This window comes from Siphateles boraxobius, unplaced genomic scaffold (genome assembly GCF_051911475.1).
Source record: "Siphateles boraxobius isolate OS27281-9 unplaced genomic scaffold, OSU_SipBor_1 35, whole genome shotgun sequence".
NCBI lineage: Eukaryota > Metazoa > Chordata > Actinopteri > Cypriniformes > Leuciscidae > Siphateles > Siphateles boraxobius.
Genome location: NW_027508975.1, coordinates 7,032,212 through 7,052,500, shown reverse-complemented (window position 1 = coordinate 7,052,500; position 20,289 = coordinate 7,032,212). Strand labels below are relative to the sequence as shown.

Sequence of the window (20,289 nt, the reverse complement as noted above, 5' to 3'; positions counted from 1 at the left end):
CATCCTTTCTTAACACTGCATTCTAATCCAAAATAATCTTCTATGACAGATCTTCTGCTTGCGTATGCAGCCTCTGTCTCTCAGTTTAAAGCAGCCAAGATGCACTGACACGTCCTGCTAAAAAAGGATTGGAAATAGAAAAAGACTGAGAGACAGACAGACAGAGAAGTGGATTAAAGGAATACTTCAAACCGGAATGAAAGATTTGTCATTATTTACTAACCCTCATGTAATTCCAAACCTAAATGCTTATTTTTTTCCATAAAATGATAAAAAATTACAAAATAGTAGCATAAAAGTTGTCCATATAACTTGAATGCTCAATATGGCACCTATAGCGCATGTTGGATGTCAGATGTCATTGGTTCAAAAGTGTCTCCTAACAAACGTATTATTATTTTTTTTTTGCTTTTAAAGTTAACTTCTGGATCTTTACAGCATGTGGTCACCACGAAATGTCATTGTACAGAAAACATGCATGTTGAATATTCTCTACAAAACTTTTTTTTTGTTCCATAGGGATAAAAAAAATAACATCATACAGGTTTTGAACGTCATGAGGGTGAGTAGATTTTTTTTCTTCTTCAGATGAACGATTCCTCTAAAGAAATGAAAGATTGCTCAATAAAATGATTCTTGCTCAACTCTCCTTGAGTCGGCAGATCTATTGTTTTCAGTAAAGCTTCACAGCTAGAGTGTTCATATTTGGCCCCTTTTAATAATAAATCTCATTCTCCATGAAATGGGAAAATACAAATGGACTTGGCCGGTTTTTAATTCACTTCCTTTTTTTTAATGCCTCATTATTTAACTCAATTAAAACTCTTTGAAAGTTCATTACTGAAAGTGGCGGAACAGCAAGATTAAAGGTAGTTTAATCAATGCCACTTTAGTTTTCTGCAAAGCTCACCTACTTAGGGACTGGCAAAAAAAAAAAAAAAATCCTTGGAAAAATGTTAAAATTACATGGTCCAGTGAAGATCTGACAGGATTTCTTTCTTTTTTGTCATTTTTTTTGAAAAGGCCACATCAATCTGAGAATGGTTTATTACTCTCAGATGCTTGGTGGCTCGATTTTATAGCTTGCATAAATGGTCATCTTTATTTATTTATTTATTTATTTATTTATTTATTTATTTATTTATTTATTTATTTATTTATTTTTACCTCCCTTAATATCACAGCCAATGATGAATTAAACTGAGCAAACAAAATATCATTCAGACCAATGTCTCAGCAGGGTGGTAGAGTAGCCATGGCTGAGAGATGCCTTGCATTGTGCTTATGGTATGAAGTGTCATGTGTGCAGATGTCATTTGGTTGTAGACAATGGCACTGGAGATGGATGAGGACATATTTGTATTGCCTCATTAGAATTGTACAGTGTGCACTCAAGTCCATTTGTCCGAACGGAGTCAAGCACTGTCAGTAATATTGATTGTACAGCACTTGTTTTAGCGTTGATTTAAGAACATGCATTTCATATTGATAGTTTTTGTGCTGTTTTGGCCTGTTTCAGGGACTTTTCAATATTATATATAATTTTCACTAAAGGCTGCACCAGCAGACAGCAACAAACATAGACAGACATGTTCTTTTTGTCGGTTTTGCCGAATTTTAGTCGGATCAGTGTGACCCCCTGTTGGCGTTGATTTTTTTCTTACTTAACTTAATATTCATAAAAGAATCATTAAAGAAATGTTTCATGGTTTACACAAACATTTCAACCAACATTGATAATAAGAACCATTATTGATAATTTAGCACTGATAATAAATGATAACAATTTAGCACCAATCTGGATTAATTCAGCTTTGCTATCACTGGAATAAATTATATATTAAAATAGAAAACAGTAATTTTAAACTGTAATAATATTTTACTATATTTTTGCTCAAATAAATGCAAATCTTGTGAGCATAAGAGACTTATTTAAAAAACATTGAAAAAAAACCCAAAAAATTATTCCAAAATAGAATTATTCCAAACTTAATATAGTACACACACATTAAATATTCAATTTACATTTAATATTCAATAATATTATTGATCTGCCTTACTTAAGGTGGACGTTGACGCAATTTTCTTTTAGAAACAAACTCTGTTTTACATTATTTTCATGTTATCACTGTGAAGCTGCTTTGATACAATCTGTATTGTAAAAAGCGCTATATAAATAAAGGTGACTTGACTTGACTTGACATTACCGGTCAAAAGTCTGTAATAATTAAAATGTTTTCAATGTTTTTGAAAGGCTGTTTTTATGCCTCTCCATGCTGAAAGTTCTTTGGGTTATGTACAAGAATGTTAGGTGGAGATGTTGGTGTATGTTTGTTGATGTGTCTTATGTCATGTTTTCAGCTGGAGAACTATATTCAGGAGAATGTGAGATCAGAGATGGAACGGAATGTCATTCACACCCAGACAGCCACCATGCTGGAGATCGGAACCAATCTTCTAAGCCAATCAGCAGAGAACACACGCAAACTGACAGATGTGGAGACACAGGTGAGGCTGATCAGATGACACTGACAGCATCCAGAAAAATAAATGGCAATGCAGCAAGCTTCTGTCTGTCTTTGCAGTGAAATGCTTTTTCTAGAATGGCTTAACCCACATTTTGAAGACAAGCAGCCACGTGAGGACCTCTCATGCCTTAATTTGTTCAACATTCTCTATTATAGTAAGCAAACTGCTCAATAATTTGCAGTGGTGACTCACAATCAAATTGCATTTTTCAGTGGCTGATAATATGTACCCTTGTACAGTTAAGTGAGTTCACACAATTTGGCCTTAGTGCATCACATTTGACACTCAAAGCGCTGCTGCCTATTTTGGATAATGTGTGCATGTTTTTTTACTCATCTGAATTCATTGCCAACAGAAGCAGGGTTAAGTGGCCATGTAGAGTAGTGTTGGAAAAGAATCAGAGAAACAGTGAAAATAGCCCAACTAAAACAGCCATAGTGTTTATACTCTCAGAGAGTAATTGTTTCACACTGCTATGTTTTTGCTTTCATTTAGTGGCAGTCAGCAGTTTATTGAACATCATAGTACAGCCTGAAAAAATATTGGGCTGTGCTTGTCAGGGCTTACAGTATGTTTGCTGTGTTAGAGCTGCTTGGAAAAACATGTAGCTGTTTGAATGAATAGGCGTAATAGGATAATCACTCCTGACCCAAATGACAAAGAAGTTTATTCAAGTGTTCTACTTCTTTTAAACTAAAAATAAGAAAGTATACTTTCAGTATACATTTTATACTTCTCAGAAATATACAATATAGCCTAGCCTACTATAAGTATATTTGGCCTGTACTTGTACTCAATTACACTTTTAAGTATATCTCGATCAAAAGATTACGTATTCAAAGTATACTTGGCTTGTAGTTGTGTTAACTCTTTTGATCGAGTAGCCTATTAAATCTACTTTTTTTTTTTACATAGTTTGTCCTATACAGTCTTATGAAACTTACATTGTTTGAAAATATTGATTAAAATATTAATATAAAACAGATATGTTTCTAACTATGCATATCTGAATTTTTGTGTTAGCTAGTCCACTGGTAGTGCTACACAGGAATTTACTTTAATTCTACTTAACCCTTTCCCCACCATTGACTGAATTTTCCAGCTGTCCATGTTTTCACTGTTATACGGTAGGGGGCGCTATGACACATCTTCTAGTAGCCTACAGATTAGAATCTCCGGATGAAAACACAGGATAAGAAGAAGATGAAACAAGTGATATTGCTCACACAAATGTAAAATAGCGTGGTCATCAAACATTAAACAGCATGTAAATCAAAACGTTACCAAATGAAATGTCGAACCCATGAAGAGAAAACGACTGTGAAGCTTTGGGGGTGGCGGACTCGATCTACTCCATCTGTGTTTTGATCATCGTTCTGAATCTGATCAAGGCGTAAGTCTTTGACAAAAATGTGATTTTCTCAACTTTTTTGTTTAAAATGTTGCCTTTCTTTATGAAACTTACCGACATTCAAGTGTTGATAAAAAATGATTCATGAAACTAATGAATCTAACATGTTTTTAAAATTATTTAAAGTACATATTCTTCAAGTATAAAAAAAATCTGACATTTAAACATAGTAGTATACTGCAAGTGCAAAAATAATACATAAATAGTAAACTATAAGTTCAATGTTATGTTCACTTAAAGAAAACTTACAAGTATACTTGCGGTATAAACGGCTAAACTAATAGTTTACTGTGAGAGTAGGCTACACTTCACTGTGTATTTTCATAAACTAAAACAGGTAAGTTACTACTTGTATTAAAATAGTAAACTACTAGTATACTTATACGTTCACTTGTAGTACAGATGCATTACAAATGAGAAACCTGCAGTGTACTTAAAGTTTACTACTGTTACACTTATATATACTTAAACATATACTTTTATATACTAAAAGTGGGCCAATTTAATCCCAAGCAGTATTGAAATAGTACACTTACAAGTTTACTACAAGTACACATTGATATTAGTATTTGACTGATAGTAAGTACAGATATTAGTAAGTACACATTGATATTAGTAAGTATACTTTATGTAGTAAAGTATACTTAAAACATTTTTATCAATTTTAATCTAACCTCATGTTGTTCCAAATTCATACCTCTCTTTTTTTCCTTGGGGCACAGCACATAAGGAGAGATTTTGAAGACTTTTCATCCACCTACAATCAAGTCAAGTTACCTTTATTTCCAAGAACATTCCAAGAAATTTCCTTGGAGCTTAACATAGATAAAACCAAGGAGCTGTGCTGTCAGAGCAGGGAAACCAAGAATACACAGCAAATGTTTCAACCCCTCAGCATCAATGGACAGCCAGTTGAACAAGTCAATATTTTTAAATACCTTGGGACAGAGATGGACACATCTCTGTCTTTCTCACAGCACGCTGAAACTGTGTATAAGAAAGCCCAGCAGTGCTTACACCTGCTGATGAAACTTAGAGATTTTAGTGTGAGCAAGGACATTTTAACTAGGGTCTACCGGTCACTCATTGAATCCATACTCACTTTCAATATTTCAGTCTGGTATAATGCCCTTACCGTCAAGGAAAAAAAAAGGCCAGTAAGGCCCTTAACGGAACTTTATACCCGGTCAGTATTGAGGAAAGCCACTACAATCACACAGGATCCCACCCACCCCCTAAACCAATCTTTTCAGTTAATACCATCAGGTCGACGTTACAGAGTCCCACTTGCAAGGAAAAACATATATAAAAATTCTTTCATTCCCACGGCTATTACTATACTGAATAACCATATATAGAATACATATATCTGTACAGCTAATGTGGCTAGTTGTCTTGAGTGTATCCATGTTTTTTTTTAGGTGTTTTTATGTCATCTGAGCCTGTCTTGTCAAAGACAAATGTCTGTCAATTGTGATAGGCAATAAAGTTTTTCTTATCTTATCTTATTTATATAGCGCTTTTTACAATACAAATTGTTTTAAAGCAGCTTTACAGTGATAACAGGAAAATAATGCAACAAAGTTTGTTTTGACTGTACAGCACATCTAGAAGAAAATAGCGTCATAGTCCAGCTTAAGTAAGTTCAGTGATGGTTTATTTTTGTTGAAAAAGAAACGTTATTAATTCAGTTAATGTATCGACACAGCCACTCTGGAGAAAACAGTGATGCCATTGTCCAGCTCAGTTCAGTTCTCATATAATGGTGTCAATGCAGGCAGATCAATAATATTGTTGAATGTTAAGAGTCCCCAACTAAGCAAGCCCAAACCAAAAGCGACTGTGGGGACCAAAGCTAAATGAATGAGAACTGTCCGATCTGTGAACGATCTTTCAAGTTGAATCTTTTAAATGAATCAATTGATTTGATCACAGCAGTTTACAGCTTATTGGAGGGAAGATTATCAGTACATAAATATTTAGATGTTCCTCACAAGAAACTATCATATGACTTGAAATTTAGTGCACAAGTCTTTTATAACATTTTAGGATGGTTTTACATCCTTTTTGAAGCTTGAAAGCTTCAGTCCCCCATATTGTAATTGAATGGAAAAATGCAGCCAGCGCAGTCTTTGGATTATTCCTTTTTGTGTTCTGTAGAATGAAAGTAATTCAGATTTGGAACGACATAAAGGTAATGACAGAATTTACATTTTTTAACTATTCCTTTAACCCTGATTAAAACTTTGTTTCGAACAATGCTACTTTAAACATTGCTCTTGAATAAAGTTGGCCGCCTTAATGTTGCAGGGAAACATCTGGTACAACCTTCAACGTTCAACTACAGGGTTTTCTTGTAAAAAAATGTTATACTTGGACAAGAAAAGCGCCATCACTTTCTCATGTCTTTAAATATTTTAAAGGTAATCTCTCTTTCCGCTTGTCTGTCATGTGGGCCTGTTTGCAGGTGCTGAACCAAACCAGTCGTCTGGAGATCCAGCTGCTGGAGTACTCTCTGAGCACCAACCGGCTGGAGAAGCGGCTCTTAGAGCAGATCCAGGAGGTCTCCCGCCTCAATGACAAAAACAGGTGAGTCGTCTGCAAATGTGTCACACCCTTGTGCATGCGAGCTCTGTCTCTAAAGTTATTACAAATACAAATCCACATTCATGCATTTTTTTTAAACAGGATACAAAGGAAAACGGCTTGCAAGGTGGTAATGACCTTTGATAGTACAATTGCTCATACACACTTTATATAATAACATCTCATATCACGTTGCCTGTCTATGTTTTTTTTCTTTTTCAAAAAAGAGCTTTGGACCTCATTTCCACATGTATTTAACTCTGGTATTAAACACTGATCTACTTACCTACATTTAGCACATCAACAATGGTAAACTGAAACTAAAATGTGCATGCTTGATGCGCAAGAACCAATGAGGTTTGTTATCATGAGTCAAGCAAGTGCGGTTGTGCTTCTGATTACCATATTTCATCTGCTCTATGTACTATATGCTTTCATCAATAAATGTTTATATGTGAATAAAATTCTAAATTAAATGTGTTTATCATAAAAACTGACCGTGTCTCTTTCGAAGACTTCGTGGAATGGAATGTCAATGGAGTGAGAGAAAACTCTCAGGTTTCATTAAACAAATATCTTTTGAAGTTGAACGAGGTTGAGTAAATGATGAAAAAAAAATATTTTTTTGGGTGAACTAACACTACTCACCCTTATTTTATTCCAAAGCCAGTGGTGGGCCGTCAGGGCCAGGAAGGTCTTCTTTGCTGGCCTAAACACTATCAGAATCACTTGCACTTTAATATATTTATTTTTCATGAATGAGTACTAAATTATTCCCAATAGTCCATTCTCTTCATTTAATAGCATTTCTCTTTGTTTTGCTGCTTCGTGTAGTGTATGTTTATGTTAGAGCTTTAATCCAATTATATTGCAGCCATCATGTGTTGCCATGGCCAAAGAAATCTGCCTTGAGGCCTTCAGAATCAATAGTGGCTCCTGTAGCTTAAAGGGAATGGCAATGAAACTTTTGCCTTAACCAATAAGATAATCAGTCAGATTTAAACGGCCAATCAGATTTCGTTTTGACTGCATTGGGGCCATCTAGCAGGCGTACAATAACGTCGGCATTTTCACGTCCTTTGATTGGGTGGTCAGAGCGCGTACTATTACTGGTAGTCAGAGGCTGAGCTAATAGGATCTGTAGCGAACTGCATAAACTAAAATACATTCCTGTAGGTTTAATAGTTTTTCAACCCACAAATTAATATTTCTTTCCATCCTTGACCCCAGGTTCAAACGTACCGGAAAAAAAAACCCTTATTCAGCCTTATCCAGCTTAACGCAGAGTCATGGCACACTGTTCGATCTCTCCGGGTAAAAACAGAACTGACTGACTGTAGTGTACAGACTGACTGACTGATTTTGAAGGCAAAAGTCCCGTTGTTCTCATTGATTTCCTTCAAAACTCTGTGTGGGAGCATGAGTCAGCTCTACACATCGTCACGTGTTGCGGTGACTGTCCCTGTGTCCACTGCTTCTGCCGAGCGGACACTCTCAGTCCTAAAGCCAAGTAAAACTGATGCCAGAACGTCGGGACAGACTCAACTTTCAGCATTAGCCTCGATGGCGATAGAAAAGGTTTTTGTGACTGAAACGCACATATAACCTGTACAACAGAGTCTTTTTAAGGAAAGAAATTAGGATGGATTTTGTGAAAAAATAATCAGTAGTTTTGTTGAGTAGCTATAATGCTTTTTTTGCCCCCGTTTTTCCCGTGGTGAATATGATTTTCTTCTTAAATTTTTCTAGGAAATTTATGATCGAAACTAAAAAAAAAATTCAAACATTCACACTATTATAACGTCTGACAAGGGACTATTTTAACCCTTGAAGGACAAGACAAGGGAGGCTCCTCCCTCCGAACTCACTCGCTCATCTCTCTCTACCGGCCTTTTCCAAACTTACCGCATTAACCCAAACTGCCGGTGCAAAATAAAAACAGCATTTTCACAACAATCATAGAGAGTCTGTGCGCTGCTACACTATTAAAATATATTAATTAAGGTAGGACACCACTGAAGGCCTAGGTGTGAAATGCACGGCCCGCCACTGTCCAAAGCTGTATGCATTTCTTTCTTCTGCAGAACAGAGTGAGACGCATGTTGGTAACCAAACAGTTTTGGTTCCCATTGACTTCCATATGGACAAGAAAATAATGGAAGTCAATGGGAACTGAAACTGTTTGGTTACCAACATTCTTCAAAATATCTGCTTTTATGTTCCAAAGAACAAAGAAAATCATACTGGTTTGGAATGACAAGAGGGTGAGTAAATTCTTTTGAACTAACTCTTTGATATCAGGTATAAACAGGCCCAAAGACATCTCATCTCATCAAGATATTTCTCATGTTCCCCGTTTATTCCAGGTGTTTACTATCTCATATACTAAATATAAGTTGTAAAACAAGGATCACCTGTTTCACAGCTCTTTTATAACTTTATAATTGTGTTCAAATAAACAATGCAGTATGCACCTTTCACACAAAAATCAGCACTCTGTTACAGTAAATTGTCTGTTGAGCTCCAGTAATAAAGAAAATGCGTTTTCATCTTTCTTTGTTGGTCTTTCGGGAAATTTGTCTCAGTGATTATGCATCTTTCTGCTAACTCAAATTAAAATATGCAAGCATTTTGTGGAAACTTAAACTCTTCGTTAAAAAATGGGACAGTAAGATAATCTATTCAGGAATAAAATATTGGTACTTTACAATGTACTTTTACAATAAAGCTGCAGCTTAAACAACAACAATGTTTCATCTCCACAAATTAAGATGTTTAAAAAACAAATCATCTTAAAAACAATTTCACAAGGTATGCTCAAGTGCAGATCCGATTGAAAGGATGCATGCTGGAAGAACAGAAACAGCAAGCGAAGAAAGATTTAGGGAATGTTTCTTTCGACTAGCTGAAAGTAGCTTGTTCAATCTGTGTGGGTGGATTGTTTCAATAAAAAACTGCTGCAAAGTCATTAGTCGGACTCATAAAGATCAGGCCTGTGGGATTTATTGTCTTTATTTGGAGCTTGGTACGGTGCCAGCTCACACAGCCTGTCAGAGAGTTGTTGATTTTGATTTTGATAGAGAAGCCCAGGCAACAACACCATCTGTGAATGGCAGCTGTATCCAGGTGTTTACAGGTCTACCAGCCTCTCAGGCTCACATGTGGATATCTGAGAGGCTTATTCAAGGGTGTCATCTGTGCTGAGAGCAGTGGGAGTGAACAAACAGCTATTTACCTACAGCGTGAAGTATTCAAAATTAGGATTTGATATGACAATTAATATAATAAAACAAACTGTTTTTCTATAGGCACAATTTATGTACCTTTAAGACAAAAATCTGCTCGGTGCAAGACAAAATCACACTGCTCCCCATCCAAATGCCATATTCTGTTGCATTAACACAAACAGTAAAACGTACTAGTAATCCCAGATGGTCTTCCTTTTGAAATAAAGTGTTGTTACCACAAATGTATTTATATAGTAGACATTCTACTAAGTAACTTTGCAACTACATGTAAACTACTAGTCATTGGAGTATTAGTAGACTGTCTGCTTAAAGGGATAGTTCACCCAAAAATGAGAATTCTGTCAGTATTTACTCACCCTCATGTTGTTCGAGCTCCGTAAGACCTTCGTTCATCTTCGGAACACAAATGAAGATATTTTTGATTAAATCTGAGAGCTGGATCACTCCTCCATAGGCTTCTAAGGGATTGAAACTTGCCAGCCCTGACAGAATTTTCATTTTTGGGTGAACTATCCCTTTAATATCTGCCAAGACTTTATTTTGAAGTTCCCACAACAGACATTCTACTCACTATAAGTAACTTTGCAAGTACCTGTCAGCTTATTCTACTAACCCTTACAGTAACGTAACATTCTACTAATACTTTAATGAGAGTTAGTTGACATATAGTTGCATGTAGTTATATATAATTAGTAGAATGTCTAAAGTGGACCATCAAATTAAAGTGTAACCACTCATTTACTGATAAATGAGAATCTTGCTGTGATTGTATTTGAGCTTGTTCAGGGAATTTGCCATTTTAATTTAATTTAACTCTGCTCAAAATAATGAAATGAACAAAATTAATTTAATAAAAATTATTTCATTAGTTCAACAAGATTAAGTCGGTAAAATAATCCAATCTTCACATCATTGCAGGGACTTTGATGTAACCTTCAGTTCCCTTTCGTTGTCACTCCGAGTTACGTCGGATGACGACGAATGGGGTTTCGCTTAGAACACCTATCGACTTCGAGTATTACAAAACGAGCCAATGGCAAGGAAATGCCATGGGTCTGCGGAATTTGCATGGCGTAACTCCGCCCCACCTCGTGGGTATAAAACGAGAACGCCGGCAACAGGCAGATATGTTTTCGCTTCGGAGCCAAGAGCATTTCTTCACTCCACAGTCATCTCTGACTTCGCTCTACGAGACGAGCTTCTCTCTCCGGTGTTGGTGTGACGGCGATCTGCAGCGAGCTCACAGTGCCTGCTGATCTGTGCAGTAATCTGCCAGTGTGTGTGTGTCTCCCTGTGCGCTTCCACATCGCAGAGTTTTTTTTTTCTCTCCTCTCATAAAAGAGCTCGCACGCGGCACGTCTTTTTAAAGACGGCTCGCCCGTGCATTTCTGGTTGCAGCGGACTGGTATCGGACTCTGATGGGCACGAGCGCTGTCTAGTGTGTTTGATCATGCTTGAACAGCGCTCGTGGGTGACTCATGTTCTCGCAAGGGAACGTGATCATCGCGTCATAAATAGGTCGAGACTCGGTGAACTCGCAAGAGTGAGAGTCCCCTCATCCACCCCCCGATCTTCGGCGGGTGGCCAGGGTGAACTGAGGGTTACGGTCTGGAACAAGGCGCCGACTATGTGTCCGTGACCCCAGCCCCCCTCTTCAATGACGGTGCCCGCTAGTGAACTGCTGATTCCCGCGAGTCTACCCTCTGGTGGCCCGCGTGTTTCAGTTGAAGCTACAGAGGAAGATGCCATGTCTGTTGCAGCATCACTAGGTGGGCTTGAGTCTTCTGGAAGTGAGGGCTCGTCACAGCTGCCACCTTCCGGTGTGCATACGGCTGTGCCTGAGTCTGATCCGGAGATGACGGCCATGCTTTCCTGGGACGATTGGTTTTGGGTAAGGCCGCCGACCCTCGTCCGTGGCAAACCCCAATACCTCTCTTCCCGGACGTGCATGATGAGATCTCGAAGTCCTAGAAGACCCCCTTGTCTTCTTAGGACCGCTCGCTGATCTCATCCGCCTTTCCTCCCCTCGATGGGGCCGCTGCCCTTGGGTACACTGGGGTTCCCCCGGCTGAACGCTCTGTTGCGATGCTATGTGTCCTCAGAGTGCTTCTTCTCGGCGCAATCCTAAGCACCCGCCCGTGGCCTGTAGTTTTTCGTCTACGCTTGTGGCGAGATCCTATAGCGCCACGGGACTGGCAGCCGCCTCACTGCATGCCATGGTCATTCTGCTGGTCCACCTGACCCAGATGCTCATGGACCTGCACGAGGGCGGGACTGACCCAGGGCTCTTCACTGAGCTGCGCGCCGCCACTGACCTTGCTCTCTGAGCGACGAAAGTGGCCGTACGCTCCCTGGGTCAGGTGATGCTCACCAGTCTGTGGCTGAACCTGTCTGATGTGCTGGATGTCGCGCGGACCCGTCTGTCCGACATTCCCATATCCCAGGTCGGCCTCTTCGGCGGTGCGGTTGAGGGCTTGCCCAACAGCTCTCAGCCGCCCATGAGCAGAGTGAGGTTGATTCTGTCCCGACGGCCCCGCCGTCCGCTCAGATCCTTCGTCTGCCCACCGCCGAAGGCGCCCACCCGCGGCTCCCACCCCGCCCGTTCACGGGCCGGCTCTGGGGGCCGCGGGCGGACGCCACAGTCCTCTCCAGCCCCGCTACACGCCGGGTTAAGCGGCGCTCTTGAGTTGGGCTCCTCAGAGATGGGACTCAGTTCTTTCCAGGAGGTGGTAGCAGGACCACTCCTTTCCCCGGGGAGGGCCGGGGAAGAATTCTTATTCTCCAAAGAGCTGATTCTCCCGTCTCTGAGCACAGAGTTCTCGGACGTCACAGAGCGCCGCCCACAAGCCGTGCTCTCCTCGTCCCCCTCTGTCCCAGAGGTGGTTGACATGGCGTGCCGTCCACGGACCGCTTCGCCCCTGTCCCCCTCTGTCGCCAGACCCCTGGCAGAGCAGGCCCCCGCGGGACGACCAGCCTGGTCCTCCCCTGGCCCCTCTGCCAGGGCGCGGTTGCTAACTGTGCCCCCACATCGGGCCGCTATGCCGTCCACGTCTGGGCCAGTTACTCCGCTTCGCTGCCACTCCGGGGGGACGCCTGTGGTCGCATGATCCCGCTGGTTCAGTTCTTGGGAGCCTGGTTAGAGCTCCCCGTCTGTCCCGCGCGGACCATCAGGCTCGGCTATGCGATTCAGTTCGCACGGTCTCCTCCCCACTTGGGGAGTCCGCTCCACTTTTGTCGGTGGCTATGCCCCCATCAGGAGAGCAGAGATTGCCACCCTGCTGGCGAAGGGCGCAATCGAGACTGTCCCTCCAGCCGAGATGAGGTCAGCCGGCTTCTCAGCCCCTACTTCATTGTCCCCAATAAAACCGGTGGGTTACGGCCAATCCTGGACTTGCGCGTGCTGAACCGCTCCCTTCACAGGAGGCCGTTCAAGATGCTCAAACGCGTTTTCGAATGCATACGGCCTAGGATTGGTTTGCAGCGATCGACCTGAAGGACGCCTACTTCATGTCTCTATTCTCCTTGACACAGACCGTTCCTTCGGTTTTCTTTCATGGGCAGGCATCCAGTACGCGGTTTTCCCTTTCGGGCTAGCCCTGTCTCCTCGCATCTTCACGAAGGTCGTCGAGGCTGCCCTTGTTCCCCTTCGGGAACACGGGGTTCGCATCCTGAGTTATATCGACGACTGGCTGATCATAGCTCACTCTCGAGTTCAGGTTGCGAACACAGGGACCTAGTGCTTCGGCACCTAGCTCGTCTGCGCCTCGGGTCAACTGGGAGAAGAGCAAACTTTGCCCCGTGCAGAGGATCTCTTTTCTCGGTATGGATATCGACTCGGTCGCCATGTCCGCGCAGCTTACGAGCTAGCGCGTGCGCAGTCACTGCTGACTTGCCTGAGACAGTTCAAGGGCAAGAGTGCGGTTCCACTGAAACTTTTTCAGAGGCTCTTATGGTGGCGGCTACCATCACTTCCGCTAGAGCGTCGTCCACGAGACACGTCTACGCGTTGAAGTGGAACCTCTTCGTCAACTGGTGCTCTTCTCTTCAAGAAGACCCCCGGAGATGTTCGATTAGTGTCGTGCTTTCCTTCCTTCAAGATAGGCTGGAGCGAAGGCTGTCTCCCTCCACCCTGAAAGTCTATGTTGCCGCTATTGCCGCACACCATGACCCAGTCGAAGGTAAGTCTGTTGGAAGGCACGACCTGATCATCAGGTTCCTGAGAGGAGCGAGGAGACTGAATCCTCCTCGTCCTCCTCTCGTTCCCTCTTGGGACCTCTCAGTGGTTCTAACTGCCCTGCAGAGTGCTCCCTTTGAGCCTTTGCAATCAGTGGAGCTTAAGTTCCTGTCTATGAAGACAGCGCTCCTGGTTGCATTGGCCTCCATCAAGAGGGTGGGGGACTTGCATGCATTCTCCGTTGACGAAGCGTGCCTGGAATTTGGGCCGGCTTACTCTCACGTGATCCTGAGACCCCGGCCTGGATATGTGCCCAAGGTTCCTACCACTCCCTTCCGGGACCAGGTGGTGAACCTGCAAGCGCTGCCCCCGGAGGAGGCAGACCCAGCCTTGGCACTGCTCTGTCCAGTACGCGCCCTCCGCGCCTATGTAGACAGGACGCAGTGTTTCAGGACCTCAGACCAGCTCTTTGTCTGTTATGGTGGGAAGCTGAAGGGAAAGGCTCTCTCCAAGCAAAGGCTGTCTCACTGGATAGTGGACGCCATTGCCTTGGCATACCAGCAGCAAGGTCGACCGTGCCCCCTTGGTGTGACCGCCCACTCCACCCGGAGTGTGGCATCCTCTTGGGCTCTAGCGCATGGCGCCTCGCTAACAGACATCTGCAGAGCTGCAGGCTGGGCGACACCTAACACATTCGCCAGATTCTACAATCTCCGAGTGGAGCCAGTGTCCTCTCATGTACTCGCTTCAACCAGCTAGTACTGGACCCGCTCAGGTGTCTTCGCTTGCTCGCCATTCCACTCCACGGACTGGATACGTGCGATATTCTCCTCAGGTGAGCTTCCCCGAAAAGCCCTGAGTTCCTCCAGCACTCCTGACGTTGGCGCCAGTGTCTATTGCCTGTGCGTCGGCTAGGTGCCTCCCGTGTGCATGGTCCCTCCCCTGAGCGACCCCCACATGTGTATTCCACTGTAAGCCTCCCGAGCATGTGTCTTTCCCTTGGCAAGCCACCTTGCCACCCCTGGGGTTGAAATATTCCACCTGCGGCTGGACACCCCAGTGTTCTCCATGTCTCCTTCGGGTCACATGTGTGTTCTCTAAGTCCCCCCCTCTGGGTTGGCAGTAATTGCATATTTCCCCTGAACTTGGGATATGCTCCCCAGTGTACCTTGGTATTCCTGTGCTAAATAGGAGTCCTTCGTCCGTGCCAGTCTCACGACAGGGATCTCAGATTTACGCAGGGCACTGGAAGACAGCTGAGAAGGTGGCGTGATTAGACTGGTAACCCCATTCGTCGTCATCCGACGTAACTCGGAGTGACAATGAAAGGGAACGTCTCGGTTACGTATGTAACCCTCGTTCCCTGAGTAGGGAACGGAGACGTTACGTCTGCCTGCCACTTTCCGCTGTACCGCGGGGATCGCCTGAGCTCAGTCTTGGCTCCTCAGCGAAGAAACATATCTGCCTGTTGCCGGCGTTCTCGTTTTATACCCACGAGGTGGGGCGGAGTTACGCCATGCAAATTCCGCAGACCCATGGCATTTCCTTGCCATTGGCTCGTTTTGTAATACTCGAAGTCGATAGGTGTTCTAAGCGAAACCCCATTCGTCGTCATCCGACGTAACGTCTCCGTTCCCTACTCAGGGAACGAGGGTTACATACGTAACCGAGACGTTGCGGTTAGTATTTAAAGGGTTTATCACGATTTATATTTGTCTAAAGTTGTGCACACAGTATAGGATTTAAGTTTGAGATTGTTGATATTGTATGTTCCATTGTTTATAGAAAATGAATTTAACCTGAGGTGCAACTATTTAAGTGTGGTATGCAGTTTAGTATTGATTTACATGTTTATACTGAGAAACCTACATTTTAGACTAAATATTATGTTACTTTTTCTATTTTTTTCTCTGCTAGCAAAATACTTTTATTCCCCCTCCTAGTACATAGTGGTGTTTGCTTCCTGAATGAACATTTTTTGAATGAATAAATTGAGTGAATGACTCAGCGATTCACTTATAAAGACTGTTGTTTTTTTAGTGTGTGCTGCTGGCGACTAACAACAAACCCTTGCTTGTATATACTCGTGTACTGTATGTTAAATTTGTATTTTCCCTTGTCTTTCGTAATCTTCTCTTTATTTTGCTTCGCTTCTGCTATGATAACAAGACATCCACTCTTGCATTGCGTGTTCGTGCATTTTTGGGGCGGAAACTGTTTGGGGGCGGAGGGTTGTGATTGTTTGAGTTGATTTCACATATCAACAGTGTTCAACAATGATTCTCAGAAATCACTTACTGCACCTTTAAGACTAAAATGATATCGCCACAATCCCCACAACTAATGCACAGTCTGACAGTCTGGAACGCACAAAGAGGAGTTATAAAAAATCCCAGTGACTGTTTTATCAGCAACTGTGTAAAAATAGATTTCTAAAAAGCTCATAATATGCAAGACTGTATATGAACCAGCCAGTGTGTTTCTTCTCAGCTACCTGGAAGAGCGCTTTGGTGCTATGGAGGCCAAGCACAGCAGAGAGCTTCAGGTCATCCAGCAGGAAAAGCAGCAGCTGCTCGAGCTTCTGGACAGACAGAATCACCTGGTCAGCGTGCTGGAGGGAGAACTGGCTAGCTCGACTCGTAACAGCACACTGCTCCAACGCCAGCAGGCCACACTCACTGACACAGTGCAGCAGCTGCTGGCTATGGTCTCTCACTGTAACGGTTAGCCAACTTCACATTATCAGGCTAAGCTGCATATGACCTGCTCAATGGGAACAAAAGGGTCTGTCTGAACAGGGCAATTGCTTAAATTCCCAATGGTGGTCCATCAGGCATTTTTCCAGGAAGATTGAGATTTGAATCAGTATTGCTCAAACCTATCAACCTGTACTTCTATTTCTTTTTCACAAACGTTTAAATGTCCCATTTATTTTCAGATATTTCAACTCCAATTGAAAAGGAGATGTTAAAGTTCAGAGACTGTGCTGAGATATTCAAATCGGGAGTTACAGAAAGTGGGATATACAGCATTCATCTTCCCAACTCTACCCAGAAAATTAAGGTTAGTAGATTTAAACCATTTTCATGTGGACAATAACCAGTTTTCGAATCACTATGATGAAATTTAAATACAAAAAAGAAAGAAAAAGAAAAAGTAGTGCTGCACAATTAATCATATCGCAATCGCAGTGTCAAGCCTATGCGATTATATGACGCGAAATGCTGCGATTTTATATGAAATATACAAATTAGGGCTGTTGACGTAATTAACGCAGCATCTGTTATTTTTTGTCATCCTTTGGCTAGTGTTACATGATCCCGCTCTTATTCGAGCAAATGCCTTTAACCATTCATGCGCGACAAGTCAAAAGAGAGCACGCTGCCTGTGAATGTCCTGACTGAGACTCACAGAAAGACACGCGCCAGTATCATGCATGCGCACAGACCGCGCGCCAGAATACAGTTCTCTTTCGCGCTTGAACGAACAATAACACACACAATTATGCCACAATGTCGTTTTGTCGAGTATCTTCATAACATAAGAGGAGTCTTATGATGGACGTAAAGAGTTGTGAGAGAACAACGCGTGTGTGAGATGGTGCTCTTAAAGGGCGAGCAGCCAATAAAGCTTTCTGTCAGTAAAGTTAATCAAAGAACAAAGGGAACACAGACAATTACTCACTGCTCTTGACTAAAGAACTTTTGTAGGTTTAATAAGGATTAGTCTATAAATAATTTATAATTTATGTAGCGCAGACTGTTTGATAACTTTATTCAATTTCTGTATATGTACTACCTGTTAGACTGGAAGGGCACAGGTAAATATGACATTTATTATGGGTTTATGTGAGGATTGTTTGAAGTTCACTTAAATTAAAAGCTGTTATATTTTTTGAAGCCTAATAAATGTTTTAAAAAAATTGATAGCTTTCAATTGTAATGACGAAAAATGGTTTATTGATCATTGAGTTGAAAAATACACATTTCAGAATGTGCATTTTTCTTTAGGGCCAAGCAAGTTGACTTATAAAACCATTTGTTTATTATATCGCTATCGCAATATTGACCTCAATAATCGCATTTTCCCCAAATCGTGCAGCCCTAAGAAAAAGAAAAAAGATCATGGTTACACTTGATTTCGATAGTCCACTTTAGACATTCTACTAACTATAAGTAACTTTTCAACTACATGTCAACTAACTGTCATTAGAGTATTAGCAGAGTGTAGTAGACTGTCAGTAGACTGTTAGGTTATGGTTAGGTGTTAGGGTTCAGGTTAGGAGAACAAGTTGACTTGTAGTTGCCAAGTTATTTATAGTCAGTAGAATGTCTGCGGGGGACCAACAAAATAAAGAGTTAGCAGATATTAAGCAGACAGTCTACTAATACTCTAATGACAGTTAGTTGACATTCTACTAACTATAAATAACTGTGCAGCTACATGTCTAAAGAGGACTATCGAAATAAAGTGTTACCATGATTTTATATTGCATGCAATAAAAAAATCATTTTGTAAAGCATGAATCTTGGCATGTATCTTGATTGTTGAAGAGACTGAGCTCTCCTGACATTTAGTTCTTTGTGTTGTTTTTGAGGACTACATTATAATCTGGAAGGACAACATGTTTTAGTATAATGCAATTTCAGTACGTCTTTGAAAAAAAGGCTAAGATGAAAATGTCATGTTGATCAGAAAACCAAATCAAGAAGTCCGAGTCAAACATTTCCTTCAGGCCATTTCTCGGTGCATCTAACACATATCTATTTCAAAATCTTGCCCTACTGAACCACAAGCAAACCACCCAAGGATTGAGCTTTGCCTTTGAGTCAAATCAGATTTCTGGCAGGCTTTTGGGGTGATGAACATTTTAAAATGTGGCTAAAATTGTTTTTGTTATTCATTATTTTCCTGTGCGCTCATTCGTCTTCCCCTCCATTTCCTGTGGGCATAGGCGCCAGGTGTTTGGCAAAGATTCGGGAGCTTCCTGCCAACACAGGGTTTAATGCAGTGAGCGAGAGCGAGCTGATAAATGTAGTATCACCACCCTTTCATACTGTGCCACCCCTCAGAGCAGCACACTGGGTGGCTCCTTTCATTTGGAGAGTTTTAAATTGCTTTTTTTTCTACTTCGCTTTGTTTCCTTAATGATACAAATTAAGATATTTATACAGGATTTTGATCAGTACTGATACAAGTTTATTGATAACAAACAGTATATACAAAATACTTTTTTTCTTTGCAAAATTAGCCAAAAAGTATACTGCTTTTTAAAAAATATATATTTTCTATTTACCAATAAAATATTTTAAGTTTAGAAGTGCATTTTCTTGCCCCTTGATATACACTTTATATACATTGTATACATTTATAATATACATATTTTGCCATTAGAAACTTAAAATATATTTTCAATTTGAAAAATATATTTATTTAAGCTGTGCTATTTACAATGTATATTTACCAGATATTTAAATATGTTTTGGCCAGAAAACGTCTCGGGTTATGACTATAACCCTTGTTCCCTGAGAAGGGAACGAGACACTGCATCGAGAATCGACACTTTGGGGGACGCTCCCTTAGCGTGCGCCTCTGAAGTAAGAATGAAACTAATCCAATCTTGATTGGTGTTGCGTCGTGACGTAACATGTGACGGCATAACCGGATGCATAAAAGTGACGCTGACACAAACACACATCAGCTCCGCGGTGAAGCAAGACGCTCTAAGGCCTCGAGGGGCGTGGCAGGATGACGCAGTGTCTCGTTCCCTTCTCAGGGAACAAGGGTTATAGTCATAACCCGAGACATTCCCTTTCGAGGGAACTCAACACTGCGTCGACAATCGACACTTTGGGGAACGAATGCCCACTAGCCCACGCACCGAAAACAGGCCTGCCCCGGAGTGTAACTGATTCAGGCCCTCAGCTAGGACGAGAGCACATGTGTGCCAGGCGTACTAGGGAGGTGCAGACTATAGAACCTAACAAAAGTGTGTGGGGTAGCCCAACCGGCTGCCTCACAGATCTCCTTGATGGGAACTCCCGAAAGGAGGGCCCTAGAGGACGCCATGCCTCTAGTAGAATGAGCCCTAACGGCCAAAGGTGAAGGCAAATTCCGCACCTTGTAGGCCTACTTATGGTTTGTATACCCGGGAGCCCCTAATAGGTGATCCAAAACACACTACAGTAGGTCCGACCTCCTCCAAGAAGAGGACATCTCAAGGTAATACTCGGAACTCTGACTGGCAGAGCAAGGAATCTCTCCTTTTCTGCCGACACATGAGGGCGAGGATGAAATACTTGCAGGACCATGGACCTAGCCATGATAAATTGCACTTAAGG

At 41.9% G+C, this 20,289-nt stretch overlaps 1 protein-coding gene across 2 annotated transcripts in view; it reads left to right on the top strand.

The window, feature by feature from the left end:
• The window catches only part of angpt2b (angiopoietin 2b), a 45,184-nt gene that overhangs the window by 8,921 nt on the left and 15,974 nt on the right, over nt 1-20,289 (top strand). For both annotated transcript variants that reach the window (XM_077196129.1, XM_077196130.1), the window contains exons 3-6: nt 2,362-2,508; nt 6,408-6,529; nt 16,439-16,671; nt 16,887-17,011. In XM_077196129.1, coding sequence (XP_077052244.1) covers nt 2,362-2,508; nt 6,408-6,529; nt 16,439-16,671; nt 16,887-17,011 — 627 coding nt within the window. The remainder of the gene's footprint in view (nt 1-2,361; nt 2,509-6,407; nt 6,530-16,438; nt 16,672-16,886; nt 17,012-20,289) is intronic.